This window comes from Notamacropus eugenii, chromosome 2 (genome assembly GCF_028372415.1).
Source record: "Notamacropus eugenii isolate mMacEug1 chromosome 2, mMacEug1.pri_v2, whole genome shotgun sequence".
NCBI classification, from domain to species: Eukaryota; Metazoa; Chordata; class Mammalia; order Diprotodontia; family Macropodidae; genus Notamacropus; species Notamacropus eugenii.
The window spans coordinates 384484262-384500720 of record NC_092873.1 but is presented as its reverse complement, the minus strand read 5'-3'; the positions used below and the strand labels follow the sequence as shown (position 1 = coordinate 384500720).

General features: G+C 37.9%; 1 protein-coding gene across 3 annotated transcripts in view; it reads left to right on the top strand.

Annotated features, from left to right (window-relative positions):
• LOC140528993 (C-reactive protein-like) overlaps positions 1-15060 on the top strand; it is a 54208-nt gene extending 39148 nt beyond the window's left edge. The window contains exon 3 of one of the 3 annotated variants that reach the window (XR_011975384.1): positions 13818-13903. Coding sequence is in view for 1 of the 3 variants with exons in the window: in XM_072647354.1 (XP_072503455.1) it covers positions 13818-14425 (608 nt within the window). In the remaining 2 variants the exon portion in view is untranslated. Of the gene's footprint in view, positions 1-13817 lie in introns of all 3 variants that reach the window. The other 2 variants (XR_011975383.1, XM_072647354.1) reach the window with 2 other exon arrangements.
• The last annotated feature ends 1399 nt before the right edge of the window (positions 15061-16459 follow it).

The following is a 16459-nucleotide window of genomic DNA, read 5'->3' as shown; positions in this document are numbered from 1 at the left end:
AAGTGGTAAAGGTAGACTTCAATCTAGGTCCTTTGAATTCAGATCCAGTCCTCTTTCTAATTTTGGGTAAAGGAGAGAGTGTGTCTAAAACCCAAATTCCTCTCCTATCCAATGTTTTTTTTTTTTCTACCATTACCTTTTCTTTATAATTTTATGACATATTTTCTCCTACAATATAAAAATCTTGCCAGATGTACAGTAGTACCATCCTAGAATTCTAGAGTTGAGTGGAAGCCCAAACTCATCTAATCAGTATGGTCAGCAGCCAAGGCAATCCAGAATTCTCTCCTGTTTGAGACTCATTGTTAGAGTCATAAAAGAACCAAAAAGTTACAAAATTGATGAAGACATTTAAATGAAATCTTGTAGTTCCTTTACTTGATTTCCATTTAGGTCTGTGTCATGTGAACCAAGGCTTGTTCTAGAGACTGTGAGCATTTAATAATTTGAACTTGAAATTTAGTAACTGAATTCAGTCAAGCATGAGAGGGACCCAAGAGAGCCTGAAAGAGAGAAAGTACATTTTTTATTGGTGAAACAAATGGCCCCAAGAAACAGTGTTTTAAATTATCTTTGACATTAACCTTCCAAAAATAGTCTATAATGATCCCAGTGATCATCACCAAATCACTGTTAAATAACCCATTTATACCTGACAAGTTTATAACCAAGAGGAGCACAACCTAAGTCTGGCAATTGATACTTATGGTAGGAACACATTTCCTTTTAAGATGTGAAGCAGGTTGATCTTGAAAATTGGGTGGTAAGTAGAATTGGTAGATAAATATGACTCAACCTATTTGTTGGCTTTCCTTGTCACTGACTACAGTGCAACACTCAGTGTAGTTGCTCTGGTGAATGGGGAGACAGAAAGGAGCAACATCTGTTTTTTGGAAAATATCCTTTCAATCATTGTGAATGCTGTAAATTTATTTTTATGGAGTGTTATAATATGTGAGTGTTTTATTGCATTCAGTCCTGCACCTGAATTATTGAACTGGTTTAAGCTGGACCTGGTCCAGAATAATACCAAAAACCAGACGTGTGAAGATAGGTCTGGCAGGGAGTGCTGCAGGAAGAGTTTGGAACAGCTCATGGGTAGACTGAGGATCCTAGTGTGTGGAGATTTTGTGATGAATCAGACCCCATGCAGGCAGGAGGCTGGCTGAATATAGGACCATTCACTTGGATTTATATTTCTTTGTTTCACTTCATCTTACTAGCTACCAGCCCAAAGTCTTTTTTCAGACTCCAGGTGATACCTCCCATGTTTCTCTATGACTTTCCTCTGTGCTCGCCTAAGTAGGCACCTTGCTCATTTTCCCTTAGTGTACTGTTGTCAGGACATTATGGACTTAACATAAGTATGCCCAAGAGAATAAATGGTTTTGAAGGTGGAGTCAGTGGCATAACTGTTGATCCATGTGATGATGAATCATGACTTCAGAGGTCCAAGGATGAAGCATGCTACCCACCTCCTGCCAAAGAAATAATGAGCTTATCATGAAAAATGGGAACATGGACCATGTGCAAATTTGTTTTGCTTTTACTGTGCATATTTGTTATGAGGGTTTTCTTTTTTATTGTTCAATTGCGGGGGAGGGGAAGTCATGGGAGGGAGAGAAAAGCAATAGCTTGTTAATCAGAAAAAAATAAAAGGATACAATTGTTGATGATCTTTTGCATTAAAGTAGTATGGTGTAGTAGGATGAGCACTGGAGGTAGAGTTGGGATGCTTGGGTTCACATCTGGGCCCTGATACTAGTTATATGACCAGGGCCAAGTCACATAACTTCCCTTAGCCTGAGCCTTCATTTATAAAATGGATATAACAATATTTGCATGACCTATAGTGCCTTGAGAATACTAAAGAATTTGCAATGATTCCTTCAGTTTGATCATCATGAATAATTCACAAACCTTTTCGTGTTTTCTGTGCCAAAGATTTTAAGTAGTTCATAGAACCAAAACAGTCACATATAACAAAGCAGGCAGAGAACAACACCCAGGAACAGTAGATGCTTCAGAATAAGCAGGAATGGGGAAGGGAAAATGTCATAATAATTAAGGAAGGGAAGTACTTAGAATGAAAAAGCTATAGTCCTGTGAGCTAATTTCCTGAGGAAATTTAGAATGGATCTTTAAAAAGATGATAAGGAATATCTAAAAAGGGAAGGGAGCAGCTAGGTGAAATATGGATAGAGCACCAACCCTAGAGTCAGGAAGACCTGAATTCAAATCTAGCCACAGACACTTCCTAGCTGTGTGACTGTGGTCAAGACACTTAACCCTATTTGCCTCAGTTCCCTCATCTATAAAATGAGCTGGAGAAGGAAAATGGCAAACCACTCCAGGATCTTTGCCAAGAAAGTTCCAAATGGAATCATGGAGAATCAGACATGACCAAAATGACTGAACCAAAAAATGGAAATGGTAGTTTCAAAGAGTTATCATAGTCACATGAAGAATGGTTCTTGTGTCAAACTAACTTGATATCCTTTTTTTTGGACAAGGTTGTTGAGAAGTTGAAATTGATATTGATAAATACGTATTGAGTGTGTTGTGGATAGGATTGATTTGTGCATGTGAGTGGGTTGGATTCCACACCCATTGACAATCTTGAACTATTCCAACTCTGCCATTTTCTGATTCTGTAACAACAGTATAATGAATCAACTTATGACATCAACTGAAAACATTTGACCCTTCCTATTTTTTATTTGGTGCCTAGGGTAATTCAGAGGGGAAGAGATATATCTAGGAAATGCTCTTGATATGGTTTACCTAGATTCTGGTAAAGCATTTAATAAAGGCTATTTTTCTATTACCACCATAAAGATGGAGACAGATGGATGAAGGGGATAGTATAATTGGAGGGCTTTAGAAGAGCCTGAATGGCTAGATTGAAAGGGCAATATTGTAGACCTTATATGAGGTCTCTAGTAGCATATTATTTTAATTTTTATCAGTGACTTAGATCAGGGCATAGACCGCATCCTCATAAGATTAGAAGATAACACAAAGCCAGGAAGGATAGATAGCACAATAACGGACAGAATCAGGATGCTAAAAAGATCTTCACATATTAGAACACTGGGTTGAATCTATTAGTAAGCAATTTCCTATGGGAAAAAATAGGTCTGAACAAGTCCTTAATCAATTGGAGAGGAGTGTGAAGGTCTTTATTTATTGGAAGAAAATAGATGATGTAGCATAGGAAATATGATTGGCTGAAAGAATCAGACACACTCCTGGTTCCAACAAATCAGTATCAAATTGTAGATTCTAACAGGAGATGTATTGGAAGGTGTTGAGTCCTTGGGTGAAGGACTCCTGAGAGAGAATTGGGAGGGGAAGGAGGGAGTTTCTTTTCTTCTTTCTTTCCATTTCCCTTTTCTGCCCCACTAATCAGCTGAAGGCCTTGTGAATGTCAAAAGAAGATTTGGAATTCCTATTAGCATTGGTAGCAGTGTCCACCAGAGACAGTAGCAGTGCCCTTGGACTATGAGTGACTGACAGCAGTGTTTGCACTAAAATTTGAGAGACACAGGTTTCTGCAAGGGCACTGGAATCCAGCAAGGAGTTGTACCTGAGGAGATTTTATAAGGAATCCACAAAGGAAGGAAAGTACTTGTAATGACCAGTAGCTGTGAATTTACCCTTTGATCATATGTGTTCTCCAGGCACTTTCTATGTGCAAGGGCACAGTGAGCTCCTGGTTTGGGCATATGTTTCTATAAGAATTGTACTTTCTATATCTTCATAGTAAATACCCTTTCTAAAGCTAATTAACCTTGGCTAATAATCAGTGGAGAGCATACCAGTACAGACTTAAACCCCAGGCACTCAGAGTTTTCCCTAGATAGAGGTGGGAAACCTGTGGCCTAGAGGTCACATGTGGCCCTCTAGCTTCTCAAGAGCAGCCCTTTGATTGAATCCAAACTTCACAGAACAGATCCCCTTAATAAAAGGATTTGTTTTGTAAAACTTGGACTCAGTCAAAGGGCCACACTTGAGCACCTAAAGGGCCACATGTGGCCTTGAGGCTGCAGGTTCCCTACCCCTGCCCTGGAACTTTAAAGGAGGAGGAATGCCAGGAAGAGTGGAAGTTTTGAGAGTGGGGTTAGAGGGAGTAATGTATAATAGTACACAATGGAAGCCAAAAAGGTAGTGTGAACTTGAGGTAAGTGAGAATCCTAGAATCTCCTGGGAAAAGTAAGTGATAGTCCCATTGTGCTCTGCCCCAGTTAGATCACATCTGGAGTATTGTATATGATTTGGGGCACTATGTATTATGAAGAATATCAGTAAGCCAGAGTATCCAGAGAAGGGTAACTTTGGTAATCAAGGATCCCATGTTCATATCATGTGAGAATTGTTTGGAAGAACTGAAAAAGTTCAGTATAGAGCAGAGAAGTCTTAGTGGAGACTTCTTTGAATTCTTGAAAGGTTGGACCATGTAAAAGCTATTAGAATTCTTCTACTTGTTCCCAGACAGTTTGTGAAGCGATTCTAGATACAAACTCTGGCAGGTTCTCTATGCTGGAGTACAATCCCAGCAGCAGGTCCTATTAGTTTTCTTAGGATTAATTTAGATTTGCAGAGATTCATCATCAGTAGGCTAGATGGTTGGGGATGAATTCTTTGACAATGGCAATGTGTGACACAAAAGAAAATGTAAATTGACTCTCAGTCTTGTACAATCCCCTTCTATTTCCAAAGTAAAGGTGTTAGAAAAAGGGCAAGGGAAGCAAACAATTACACAGTTCTTAAGTTCTCTATAAGCTTCATTGTAGGTTTTTGTTTTGTTGTTGTTTTTGTAAATGATATGTGAGATCCTTGACCAAGGACCAATTCCAGTACACCTACTATTCCAGAAACTGAAGCATGTCAGTATTGTCATTCTTGCCTTAAAAAATGAGGAGATATCCTTGGATAAAAAAAAAAAAAAGAATTTAAGCCTCAAAGAGACTTGGTGTCAGGAAAGGATATTACCAACATTTTGAGCTACAGAAATGTGAGTTAAACTGCCTTAGGCATCTTTTTCCTTATTGGCAGTATTCAAGCCAAGGAAGGAAGAACACAGTATGCCAGGCAATGTGCTAAATACCTTACAAATATTATTACATTAGATTCTTACAACTCTTTTTAATAAAAACAATTTAAAATTTATTTTGTTAGATATTTCACAATTACTCTCACAACATCTCTTGAAGGTAGGTGCTATTACTATCACCATTTTGCAGTTGAGGAAACTGAGCCAAAGTTAAATGACTTACCCAGGGTCACTCAGGTAGTAATTATATGAGACAGGATTTGAACTCAGGTTTTTCTGGTTCTAGGCTCAGTGCACTATCCACTGTACCACCTAACTGCCTTTTAGTCTTGGAAAATACTTATTGAGTGTATTGTTATGGGATTGATTTGTGTGTGTGGGTTGGATTCCATACCCATTGAGAATTCTGAACTATTCCAACTCTGCCATTTTCCGATTCTGTAACAACAATATAATGGATCAACTTATGTTACCAACTGAAAACCTTTGGCCCTTCCTATTTTTTATTTGATACCTAGGGTAATTCAGAGGGAAAGAAAATTTGGTGCTTACCTAAGGATTATTACTTACTGCTGTATATATGTATAATTTATCTGTCTATCATTATGATTGAAATCTGCAAGTAAGAGAAACTGAAGCAAAGGAATTCCAAGCACAATCAGTTTATTAGCATTGGCTGACAATTTGCCAATAAAATGGATCCAAGTCAACTAAGTTGATGCAAGGGCTTCATTATAAGCTTACAGAGCATTTTTATAACTATAAATGGGGAACATTAGAAAAGGAAACATAAACAATAAATGAGGAACATTGATCACAATTTGAGGAACATGATATTCATTAACATGGGTGTTTATGTTTTCTTATTGGCTAGGGGTGTTACAAGAGTTTCCATTATTATCATGGAAGTCTATCTTGTGTAAGCATCTCTGAGAAGAACAGGGAACATTTATAGAAGTAGCGAACTTTGACAGATAAGCGATACTCAAGATGTGGGCATTCCTAGCCCCATGTGTCTATAATTCATAGTGGAGTAATTATGATTTATCATCTATAACAGGGCTTTTAATAAGAATGAGGAAGCTAACTCATCAGCTAATCTCTGCAGGAGCTCAGCTTTACAAAAATAGGGAAGGTGGTTAATAGGGAAGCTAGCTACAATCAATGCCCTGTCAACCTGTACAGGGTTATGTACAAGCTTCTTAACCTACTACGATTTATAAGAGCAAAATGATACATGTGATTAAAATAAATTGATTAAAAGTAATTAATAGATTACAATTTCACAATGCCCCCCTTTGATTCTTGGGAGATGTATCTTCCATGAATCACCTTATCTGCAAACTTGGAAAATCAATTACACATTTTTTGCTAACTTCCTGACTGGTATGGCAATGCACCTTACAGAATGTATCCTTACATAAGGAGAGTTCAGAGAGTTGAAGATTCCATTCAGAGCTGTTCTATTCAGGGCTACCTCTCCAATGCCTGATTGAGCAGATGTAGAGAATGAACATGGAGAAGTTGCCCTTGTGCTTCTTGGTCATCATAAGTCTCTCAAATACTCTTGCCCAGAAAAATAGAGGCTACAGCTCTGTCTGAGATGTGACATGTGGAGGAGGCTTTGCAAAGATAGGTCAGAGGCATTCTTTTGTTTGTTTGTTTTTGTAAATAGTATTTTATTTTTTCCTATTACATGTGAAGATAGTTTTCAACATTCACTTTTGTAAGATTTTGAGTTCCAGTTTTTTCTCCCTCTCTCCCTTCTTTCCCACCTCTCCACTTTGCAAACAATCTGATATAGGTTATATATGTACAATCATGGAAACATTTTCGCCTTAGTCGTGTCATGAAAGAAGAAATAGAACAAAAGGGAAAAGCTGCAAAAAACCAAAAAACCCACAAAAAGTGAAAATAATATGCTTTGATCTGCATTCAGACTCCATCGTGCTTTCTTTGCATGTGGATAGCATTTCCCTTCATGAATCTTTTGGAACGGTCTTGGATCATTGTATTGCTGAGAAGAATTGCAGTTGATTATTGTACAGTGTTACTGTGTACGATATTGTCCTGGTTCTGATCACTTCATTCAGCACAGGTTTTTCTGAAATCCGCCTGCTCATTATTTCTTTTAGCTCAGTAGTATTTCATTACTTGCTTAGCCATTCCCCAATTGATGGGCATTTCCTCAGTTTCTGATTCTTTGCTACCACAAAAAAAAAAAACAAACAAAAACTGCTATAAATATTTTTGTATGTATATGTATTTTTCTTCTTTTAATAATCTCTTTGGGATATAGACCTAGGAGTGGTATTGCTGGATCAAATGGGTATGCCCAGTTTGATTGTCTTTTGGGTGTAGTTCCAAATTTCTCTCTAGAATGGTTGAATCAGTTTATAACTCCAGCAACAATGAATTAGTATTACAATTTTCCCACATCTTCTCCAACATTTATCATTTTCCTTTTCTGTCATATTAGCCAATCTGATAGGTGTGAGGTGGTATCTTAGAGTTGCTTTAATTTGCATTTCTCTAATCAATAGAACATTTTTTTTTTCCATGTCACTATAGATAGCTTTAATTTCTTCATCTGAAAATGGCCTGTTCATATCTTTTGGCCATTTTTCAATTGGGGAATGACTTGTATTCTTATAAAGTTGCCTCACTTCCCTATATGTACATGAAATAATGCCTTTATCAGAAACACTTGCTGTAAAAGTTGTTTCTTATCTTTCTGCTTTCCTTCTAATCTTGGCTGCATTTGTTTTGTTTGTGCAAAAATTTTTTAACTTAATGTAATCAAAATTATGCATTTTCCATTTTACAATGTTCTCTATGTCTTGTTTGGTCATAAATTCTTCCATTCTCCAGAAATCTGACAGGTAAAGTATTCTTTGCTCTCCTAATTTGATTTTTGTGTCTAAATCATGTACCCACTTTGACCTTATCTTTCTATATGGTATGAGATGTTGGTCTATGACTAGTTCCTGCCATACTATTTTCCAGTTTTCCTAGTAGTTTTTGTCACATAGTGAGTTCTTATCCCAGAGACTGAAGTCCTTGGGTTTATCAAATATTAGACTACTATGGACATTTACTACTGAGTCTTATGTACATAATCTATTCCACTGATCCAACACTCTGTTTCCTAGCCAGTACTAAATAGTTTGATTATTGCTGCTTTATAATATAGCTTTAGATCTGGTATGGCTAGGCCATCGTCGCTTACATTTCTTTCCATTAATTCCCTTGGTATTCTTGACTTTTGTTCTTCCAGATGAATTTTGTTATTATTTTTTTCTAGCTCTATAAAATAATTTTTTTGGTGGTTTGATTGGTATGGCATTGAATAAGTAAACTAACTTAAGTAGAATTGTCATTTTTATTATATTAGCTCAGCCTACGCAAGAGCAACTGATATTTTTCCAATTGTTTAGATCTGACTTTATTTGCTTGAGAAGTGTTTTGTAATTGTGTTCATATAGTTCCTAGGTTTGTCTTGGTGAGAAGACTCCCAAATACTTTATATTGTCTCCAACTATTTTAAATGGAATTTCTCTTTCTATCTTTGCTGCTGAGCTTTGTTGGTTATATATAAGTACATATATATGAATGTTGATGATTTATGTATGCTTATTTTATGTCCTGCTATTTTGCTAGAGTTATTACTTATTTCAAGAAGTTTTTTAGTTGATTCTCTAGGATTCTCTAAGTCTACCATTATATATCATCTGCAAAGAGTGATAGTTTTGTCTCCTCATTGACTATTCTAATTCCTTCAATTCCTTTTCCTTCTCATATTCCTAAAGCTAAAATGTCTTGTACAATATTTAATAATAGTGGTGACAATGGACATCCTTGTTTCATCCTTTATCTTATTGATAAGGCTTCTAGCTTATCTCCATTACCGATAATGTTTGCTGATGGCTTTAGATAGATACTGCTTATCATTTTAAGGAAAGCTCCATTTATTCCTTTGCTCTTTACTGTTTGTAATAGGAGTGGGTGCCATATTTTCTCAAAAGCTTTTTTTAATCTGTTGAGATAATCATATGATTTCTCTTGGTTTTCTTATTAACTGCAGGGGACAAAGTCATTCCCAAGCCTCCTCTTCTGCCCCCCCACTGGGTCCTTCCCACAAACAAACACTCACAAGACTAGCCTATGTGTGCTCTCTCCTATGCTCCTAACCACTCTAACCAATTTCCTCCCAGTTTTGCTCCACCTTTACTGCTACACCTATTCAGCAACCTTCTCCCACCATATGTGACTTAGGCTTCCATGTGATTTAAGCAGGTCACATGGGCCTGTTAATGAATGGGAGAGATCTCCCCATTTAATTACCATTACAACTTCTCTTGAGTCTTTTATTTAAAGATGAAAATTTCTGTTCAGCTCTGTTCTTTTCATCAGGAAAGTTTGAAAGTCCCTTATTTCACTGACTGTTCATCTTTTCTCCTGAAAGATTATGTTCAATTTTGCTGGCTAGTTGATTCTTGGTTGTAATCTAAGCTCCTTCACCCTCCAGAATATCATATTCCAAGTCCACTAATCCTTTAATGTAGAAGCTGCTAACTCTTGTGTAATCTTGACTGTGGCTCTTTAATATCTGAATTATTTCCTTCTGGTTACTTGCAGTATTTTCTCCTTGATCTAATAGTTCTGAAATTTCACTACACTATTCCTTGGAGATTTCACTGTGGGATCTCTATCAGGAGGTGACTGGTGGATTCTTTCAATAACTATTTTACCTTGTGGTTCTAGGATATCAGGGCAGATTTCCTTGATAGTTTCTTGAAAGGTGCTTTCCAGGCTCTTTTTTTTGATTGGGGCTTTTAGGTAGACCAATGATTCTTAAATTATCTCTCTTCGATCTATTTTTCAGATCAATCATTTTTCCAATGAGGTATTTTACATTTCCACCTTTTTTTTTATTCCTTTGATTTTGCTTGACTGATTTTTGATGTCTCACAGAGTCATTAGCTTGCAGTTGCTCAGCTCTGATTTTTTCAGAATTATTTTCTTCAGTTTGCTTTTAAACCTCCTTTTCCATTTCACCAATTCTACTTTTTTGAAAAAAAAATCTTTTTATTAATTATTTTAAAATTTCAACATTCACTTCCACAAGATTTTGAGTTTCAAATTTCTTCCCCATCTCTCTCCTCCTCCCACCCCAAGATAGCATCCCCCAACCTGCCCTCTCTTCTATCATTTCCCTGCCCCCTTCCCCCCCTTTATCCCTTTCCTTCTATTTTCCTGTAGGGCAAGATAGATTTCTATACACCATTGCCTGTATATTTTATTTCCCAGTTGCATGTAAAAATAATTTTAACAATTTAATATTTGTTTTTAAAACTTTGAGTTCTCTTCTTACTCCCTCCCCACCCACCCTTATTGAGAAGGCAAGTAGTTGGATATAACTTATACATGTGTAGTCATGCAAAACACTTCCATAATAGTCATGTTGTGAAAGACTAACTCTATTTCCCTCTATCCTATCCCACCCCTCTCCTTTGACCCTGTCCCTCCTCAAAAATATTTGCTTCTGATCACCCCCTCCTCCAATCTGCCCTCCCTTCTATCATCCTCCCCTCTCTTACCTCCTTCCCCCTTACTTTCCTATAGGGTAGGATAAATTTCCATACTGAATTGACTGTATATGTTCTTCCCTCCTTAAACCAAATCTGAGGAGAGTAATGTTCACTTTTTCCTCTCATTGCCCCCCTCTTCCCTCCACTATAAAACTTATCCTTGCCTATTTTATGTGAGATAATTTATCCCATTCTACCTCCCCCTTTCTCCTCACAATACATTCCTCCCTCCCCCTTTAATTTTATTTTTTAGATATCATCCCTTCATATTCAACTCACTCTGTGTCCTCTCTTTCTCTCTCTCTCTATTCGCTCCAACTCCCCTAATATTGGAAAAGTTCTCTTGAGTTACAAATATCATCTTTCTATGTGGGAATGTAAATAGTTCAACTTAATAAGTCCCTTATGGTCTCTTTCCTGTTTATCTTTTTATGCTTCTCTTAATTCTTGTATTTGAAAGTCAAATTTTCTATTCAACTCTGGTCTTTTCATCAAGAATATTTGAAAGACTTCAATTTCATTGAATGTTCACTTTTCCCTCTGAACGGTTATACTTAGTTTTGCTGGGCAGGTGATTCTTGGTTTTAATGCTAGCTCCTTTGACCTCTGGAATATCGTATTCCAAGCACTTTGATCTCTTAGTGTAGAGGCTGCTAAATCTTGTGTTATCCTGATTGTATTTCCACAATACTTGAATTGTTTCTTTCTGGCTGCTTGCAGTATTTTCTCCTAGAACTGGGAACTCTGGAATTTTGCTACAATATTCCTAGGAGTTTTCTTTTTGGGATCTCTTTCAGGAGGTGATTGGTGGATTCTTTTAACTTCTATTTTCCCCTCTGGTTCTAGAATATCAGGGCAGTTTTCCTTGATAATTTCTTGAAAGATGATGTCTGGGCTCTTTTTTTTAATCATGGCTTTCAGGTAGTCCAATAATTTTTAAGTTATCTCTCCTGGATCTATTTTCCAGGCCTCTTTTCCAATGAGATATTACAGTGTTCAATTTTTTCATTCTTTTGGTTTTGTTTTATAATTTCTTGATTTCTCATAGAGTCATTAGCTTACATTTGCTCCATTCTAGTTTTAAAGGAATTATTTTCTTCAGTGAGCTCTTGGACTTTCTTTCCTGTTTGGTTAATTCTACTTTTTAAGGCATTCTTCTCCTCATTGACTTTTTAGACTTCTTTTGCCTTTTGAGTTAGCCTGTTTTTTAAGGTGTTATTTTCTTCAGTATTTTTTTGGATCTCCTTTAGCAAGCTGTTGACTCATTTTTCATGATTTTCTTATATCACTTTCATTTCTCTTCCCAATTTTTCTCTACTTCTATCATTTGATTTTCAAAATCCTTTCTGAGTTCTTCCATGACCTCTGACGAGTTCATATTTTTCTTGGAGGCTTTGGATATAGGACCTTTGACTTTGTTATCTTCTTCTGATTATATGTTTTGATCTCTTTTGTCACCAAAGTAGATTTCTATAGTATTAGTTTTTTTCTATTGTTTCCTAGCTAATTACTTGACTTTTTAACTCTTTGTTAAGATATGGTTCTGCTTCCAGGGTGGAGGGTGTACCATCCCAAGCTTCAGGGATTTTCTGCAGCTGTTTTCAGAGATACTTATAGGGACCTATACATTTTCAGTTCTTCTAAGGTGGCATGATCAAAGGAGCAATGTTTACTCCTCTTCTGGCCAGTACTCTGGTCTGTGAGTGACCACAAGGACTCTTTTCTGCCTTGGAACTGTGAGGATTCCCTTTTCACTACTGTCATAAGCACTGCCATGCCAGCATTCCTCCTAGCCTCAGGAACAGCACCCAGGACTGTGACCCAGATCCAAGCACAGGCAAAGCAGGAGAATCCAGCCTCATTATCAGCAAAGAGATCCCTGCAATTCCCTTTTGATCTGCTGCTTAATTCCCACCCACCCCCTTCTGTGTGACAAGAGCCACTCCCTGGAACTTGGATTGGACCATGCTTCTCTCTCACCAGGTCCAACAGACCTTTCCTACTGATTTTATAAGTTGTCTTTGGTGTTTGTGGGTTAAGAAGTCTGGAAACTGGCACAGTTGCCAGTGATTCAGTCCTCTGAGGCCTACTCCATGTTTGCTGGGCCTGGACCACAATTCTACTTTTATAGGAGTTGTTTTCTTCAGTGGAATTTCTTTCCCCACTTCCCCTAATTTGGATAATTCTATTTTTAAGGAGTTGTTTTCTTCAGTCAATTTGTGTGCTTCCTTTTCCAAGATGTTGACTCTTTTTTCATAATTCTCCTCTGTAACTCTCATTTCTCTTCCTAATTTTTCTTCTCTCTCTCTTACTTTGTTTTTTAAAATTCTTTTTCTTCCAAGAGAACTTCTTGGCTTGAGACCAATTCATATTCCTCTTTGAGACTTCACATGCAGATATTTTGACATTGCTGTCCTCTTCTGAGTTTAGGTTTGGATCTTCCCTATTGCCATAGTAATGTTCTATGGTCAGCACTTATTTTTGTTCATTTTAAAAAGTTTAACTCTCTTCCTAAAGTGCAGGGAGTACTGTCCTAAGCTTCTTGCAGTGGGAGTCAGGCATCTGGCTATGGGCTTCCTGCATTGAGGATTCTGGATCTGGTGGTTTGCCCACTGAGCTAGGGTGGTCTGGCTTAGTTGTCCCTGTTGTACCTTGAGTTCCAGGGCTGGCAGTTTGCCTTCTGTGCTGCAATTGGAACCCTCACAGCTGGTCTGTTATGCCACTGGTCTGGTGAGCCAGGACCATGGGGCCTTGGATGCTGATCTGTGCTGTGGCTAGGAACCCCTTCCCCCACCCTGAGTTTCCTGGATATCACCTGTACTGGGCTGTGCTCCCTTGTTACTCAAGGAACACAGATCTTTCCTGAAGTCCTTCTAAGTTATCTTGGGCTGGAAATTTGTTTAACTCTGTCTTTTTGTGGATTCTGTAGCTCTTGAATCCCTTTAGAGGCTTGATTTAATATATCTGAGGGAAATGGGGGAGAGCTCAGGCAACTTCGTGGTTTCTCTCTACCATCTTGGCTCTTCAAGCATCCCTCCCTTCATTCTTTATATGGGTTGTGGGGAATGTGTTGGATGTTTTGTTGTTGACTTAATATGTAAGTTTGGGAACCTATTTAAGATTTGTCTGGAGCTTGACTTTCCTTTTCTACCCTTCTGTCTTTTCTACAGACCTGAGTGGCAAAGCCTTTGTATTCCCACTTGAATCTGATGATTCCTATGTGACCCTGATACCACGCCTGGAGAAGTCCCTAAAGGCCTTCACTGTGTGCCTGAAAGTCTACACTGACCTGCAAAGAAGCTGTAGTCTTTTCTCCTATGCCACTGAGTCAATTTTTAATGAGTTTCTCCTGTATAAGAAAAAGGTTGGGTTATATATCTTTGAAGTGGGTAATAAAGAGTTATTCTTTGAGGTCCCTGAGACTGTTCCTGCTCCAATGCACTTCTGTGCCACCTGGGAGTCACAGTCAGGCATTGCTGAACTCTGGGTAAATGGGAAGCCCATGGTGAGGAAGTCCCTGCAAAAAGGATACTCTCTGGGGATTAAGGCAAAGATTATCCTTGGGCAAGATCAGGATTCTTTTGGGGCAGGATTTGAAAAGACTCAGTCCCTGGTCGGGGACATTGGAGATGTGTTCATGTGGGACTTTGTATTGTTACCAGAAGAAATTAATACTGTGTACCTTGGTGGAACTGTTAGTCCTAATGTCCTAGATTGGAAGCACCTGAACTTTGAGAAAAAGGGCTATGTGGTCATCAAGCCTCAGTTGTGGGCGTGAGCCACTGCTACTCTCTGAGATTGTAGTCTTTTCTGATGACTACTTCTCAGCTAAGAAATTAAATTCCATCTTAGACCCTGCTGTTATTATTTTCTTGCTTGCATGACTACTTCCTTATGATGGAATCCTAATAAAGCTGCCCCCAGCCTCAATATTTTAACTTTTTTATGGGCTCCACTGAGCAACAGGCATGCCCTGATTTGACCAAACAATCTGGCTTTCACCACATCACAGGCCCCTGAACTCAATATAGCCACTGCCTCTAGCTAGCCACTGCCCCCAGATCCAGTTCACATATTTGAACTGGTGTGTCCTTGTACTTAACCATGATCACATCATCCCTTTAGCCCAAGATGGAACCACAATGCCTAACTATCCATCTTGACTAGACAGGACCACAATATCTACCCAATCAGAAAGCAGCACGGCCAGGATGTTTAACCATTGAACCATGGAAGGGATCCCTCTCCATTACCTAAAACTTTAACAAATTCCTCCTACTTTCTTAATGTTAGTAATTTCTGTCATATAATCAGCATCTTTACACTATAAATTTGCTTTTGTTATCTTACTAAATTGCTGGTTCTACTTCTGAGGGACATCAATGCTCAATAAATGCCTGTGCTTGGATTAAAGGTAGTCTGACTCTGAATTCTTTGAGACTGTGCTACCACAACATACCATGAAACCACAACACTTATACTGTACTATTTCTATGCTCCTCATTCTGTCCTTATAGCAAAGTCAGAGAACACAAGTAATAATCTAAGAGCAAGTATGGTACTTTTGGAAATTTTACCCATTGGGCATCAGGTTCATAAATATTAGAACTGGGAGGGGACATTCGAAACCATCTCCTATAAATTCTCTCGTTTTATAGATGAAGAATTTAGGCTGTCAGAGGGGAAGTCACTGTCTCATAGTCACACAGCTAGTTTTGTCAAATATATATATATGAATATTTATATATAGATATGAATATATAAATACTATATATATTTATTATAGAACAATAGTCAAAGATGGCATATCTTAGGGTATTAAGTCTAGCCTCATTTTACAGAGGAAGACATTGATGCTCAGAAAAGATAAATGGCTTCCTCAAGGTGTATCAGGTATTAAGTGATAGAAGCAAATTTGAACTGAGTTACTTGGGTTTCACATCTGGCACTCTTTCTATTTATAGGTAAAAGGGGAAGGAGCATATCTAGAATCCAGATCTCCTGACTCCTCCATCCAGTGCTTTCCCATTTTATCATCTTCCCTTTCTTGTTATATGACATTAATCATTATAGAATTATAAAACCCTAAAAGACTGTACTGGAATTCTGGAATTGTACTGGGACACCAGAAATTACTTATTGCATCTTGTAGCCAACACTGATCCTGACTCATATGAATAATGAATCTCATGAAGTGGTTGCATTATTTGAATTTTTATTGCATGCTTCTGTTGGGCTAGAAGTAAATATAAGGACTATCAGACTTTGATTCCAGTAAAAGTATAAAGTGGATGATTAACAAGTTATTTAGGAAACATCTGGAAAAGAACTTAGTGATTACAAAGAACTAGCTTGGTTTCAGTAAGAACAAACTATGCCAGTCAAACCTTACATTCTTTTTTTTGGGGGGATAAGGTAACTAAAATCTGTGAATCAGAGAGATGCTATAGATCATACTTGTAAAACATATGGCCTGTGGGCCACTTGTGGCCTGCCAAAAGATTTGGGATAGCCTGCGAAAAATCTAGAGGATGTAAAACAAAGTAAAGATGTAACAAGTGCTTTATGTGTACTTAGCTTAACCTGCCTTCCACTAGTCACCATTGTGCCATCATGTAACTTGACTGGTCTGTTACCACAGCACACTCTGTCCTGTTTGTCATGTGACCTGCAGCAACCAGCCATTGTCAATCTGTCTCTAATCTGAGGAATGAGAGTCATATCTTTTCTCTGTCTTTTCTGTCATTATTGGTATTGAACAGGGACAAAGTGAGTGCAACCACAGGCCAATACAGCTGATTCCCACTATGCG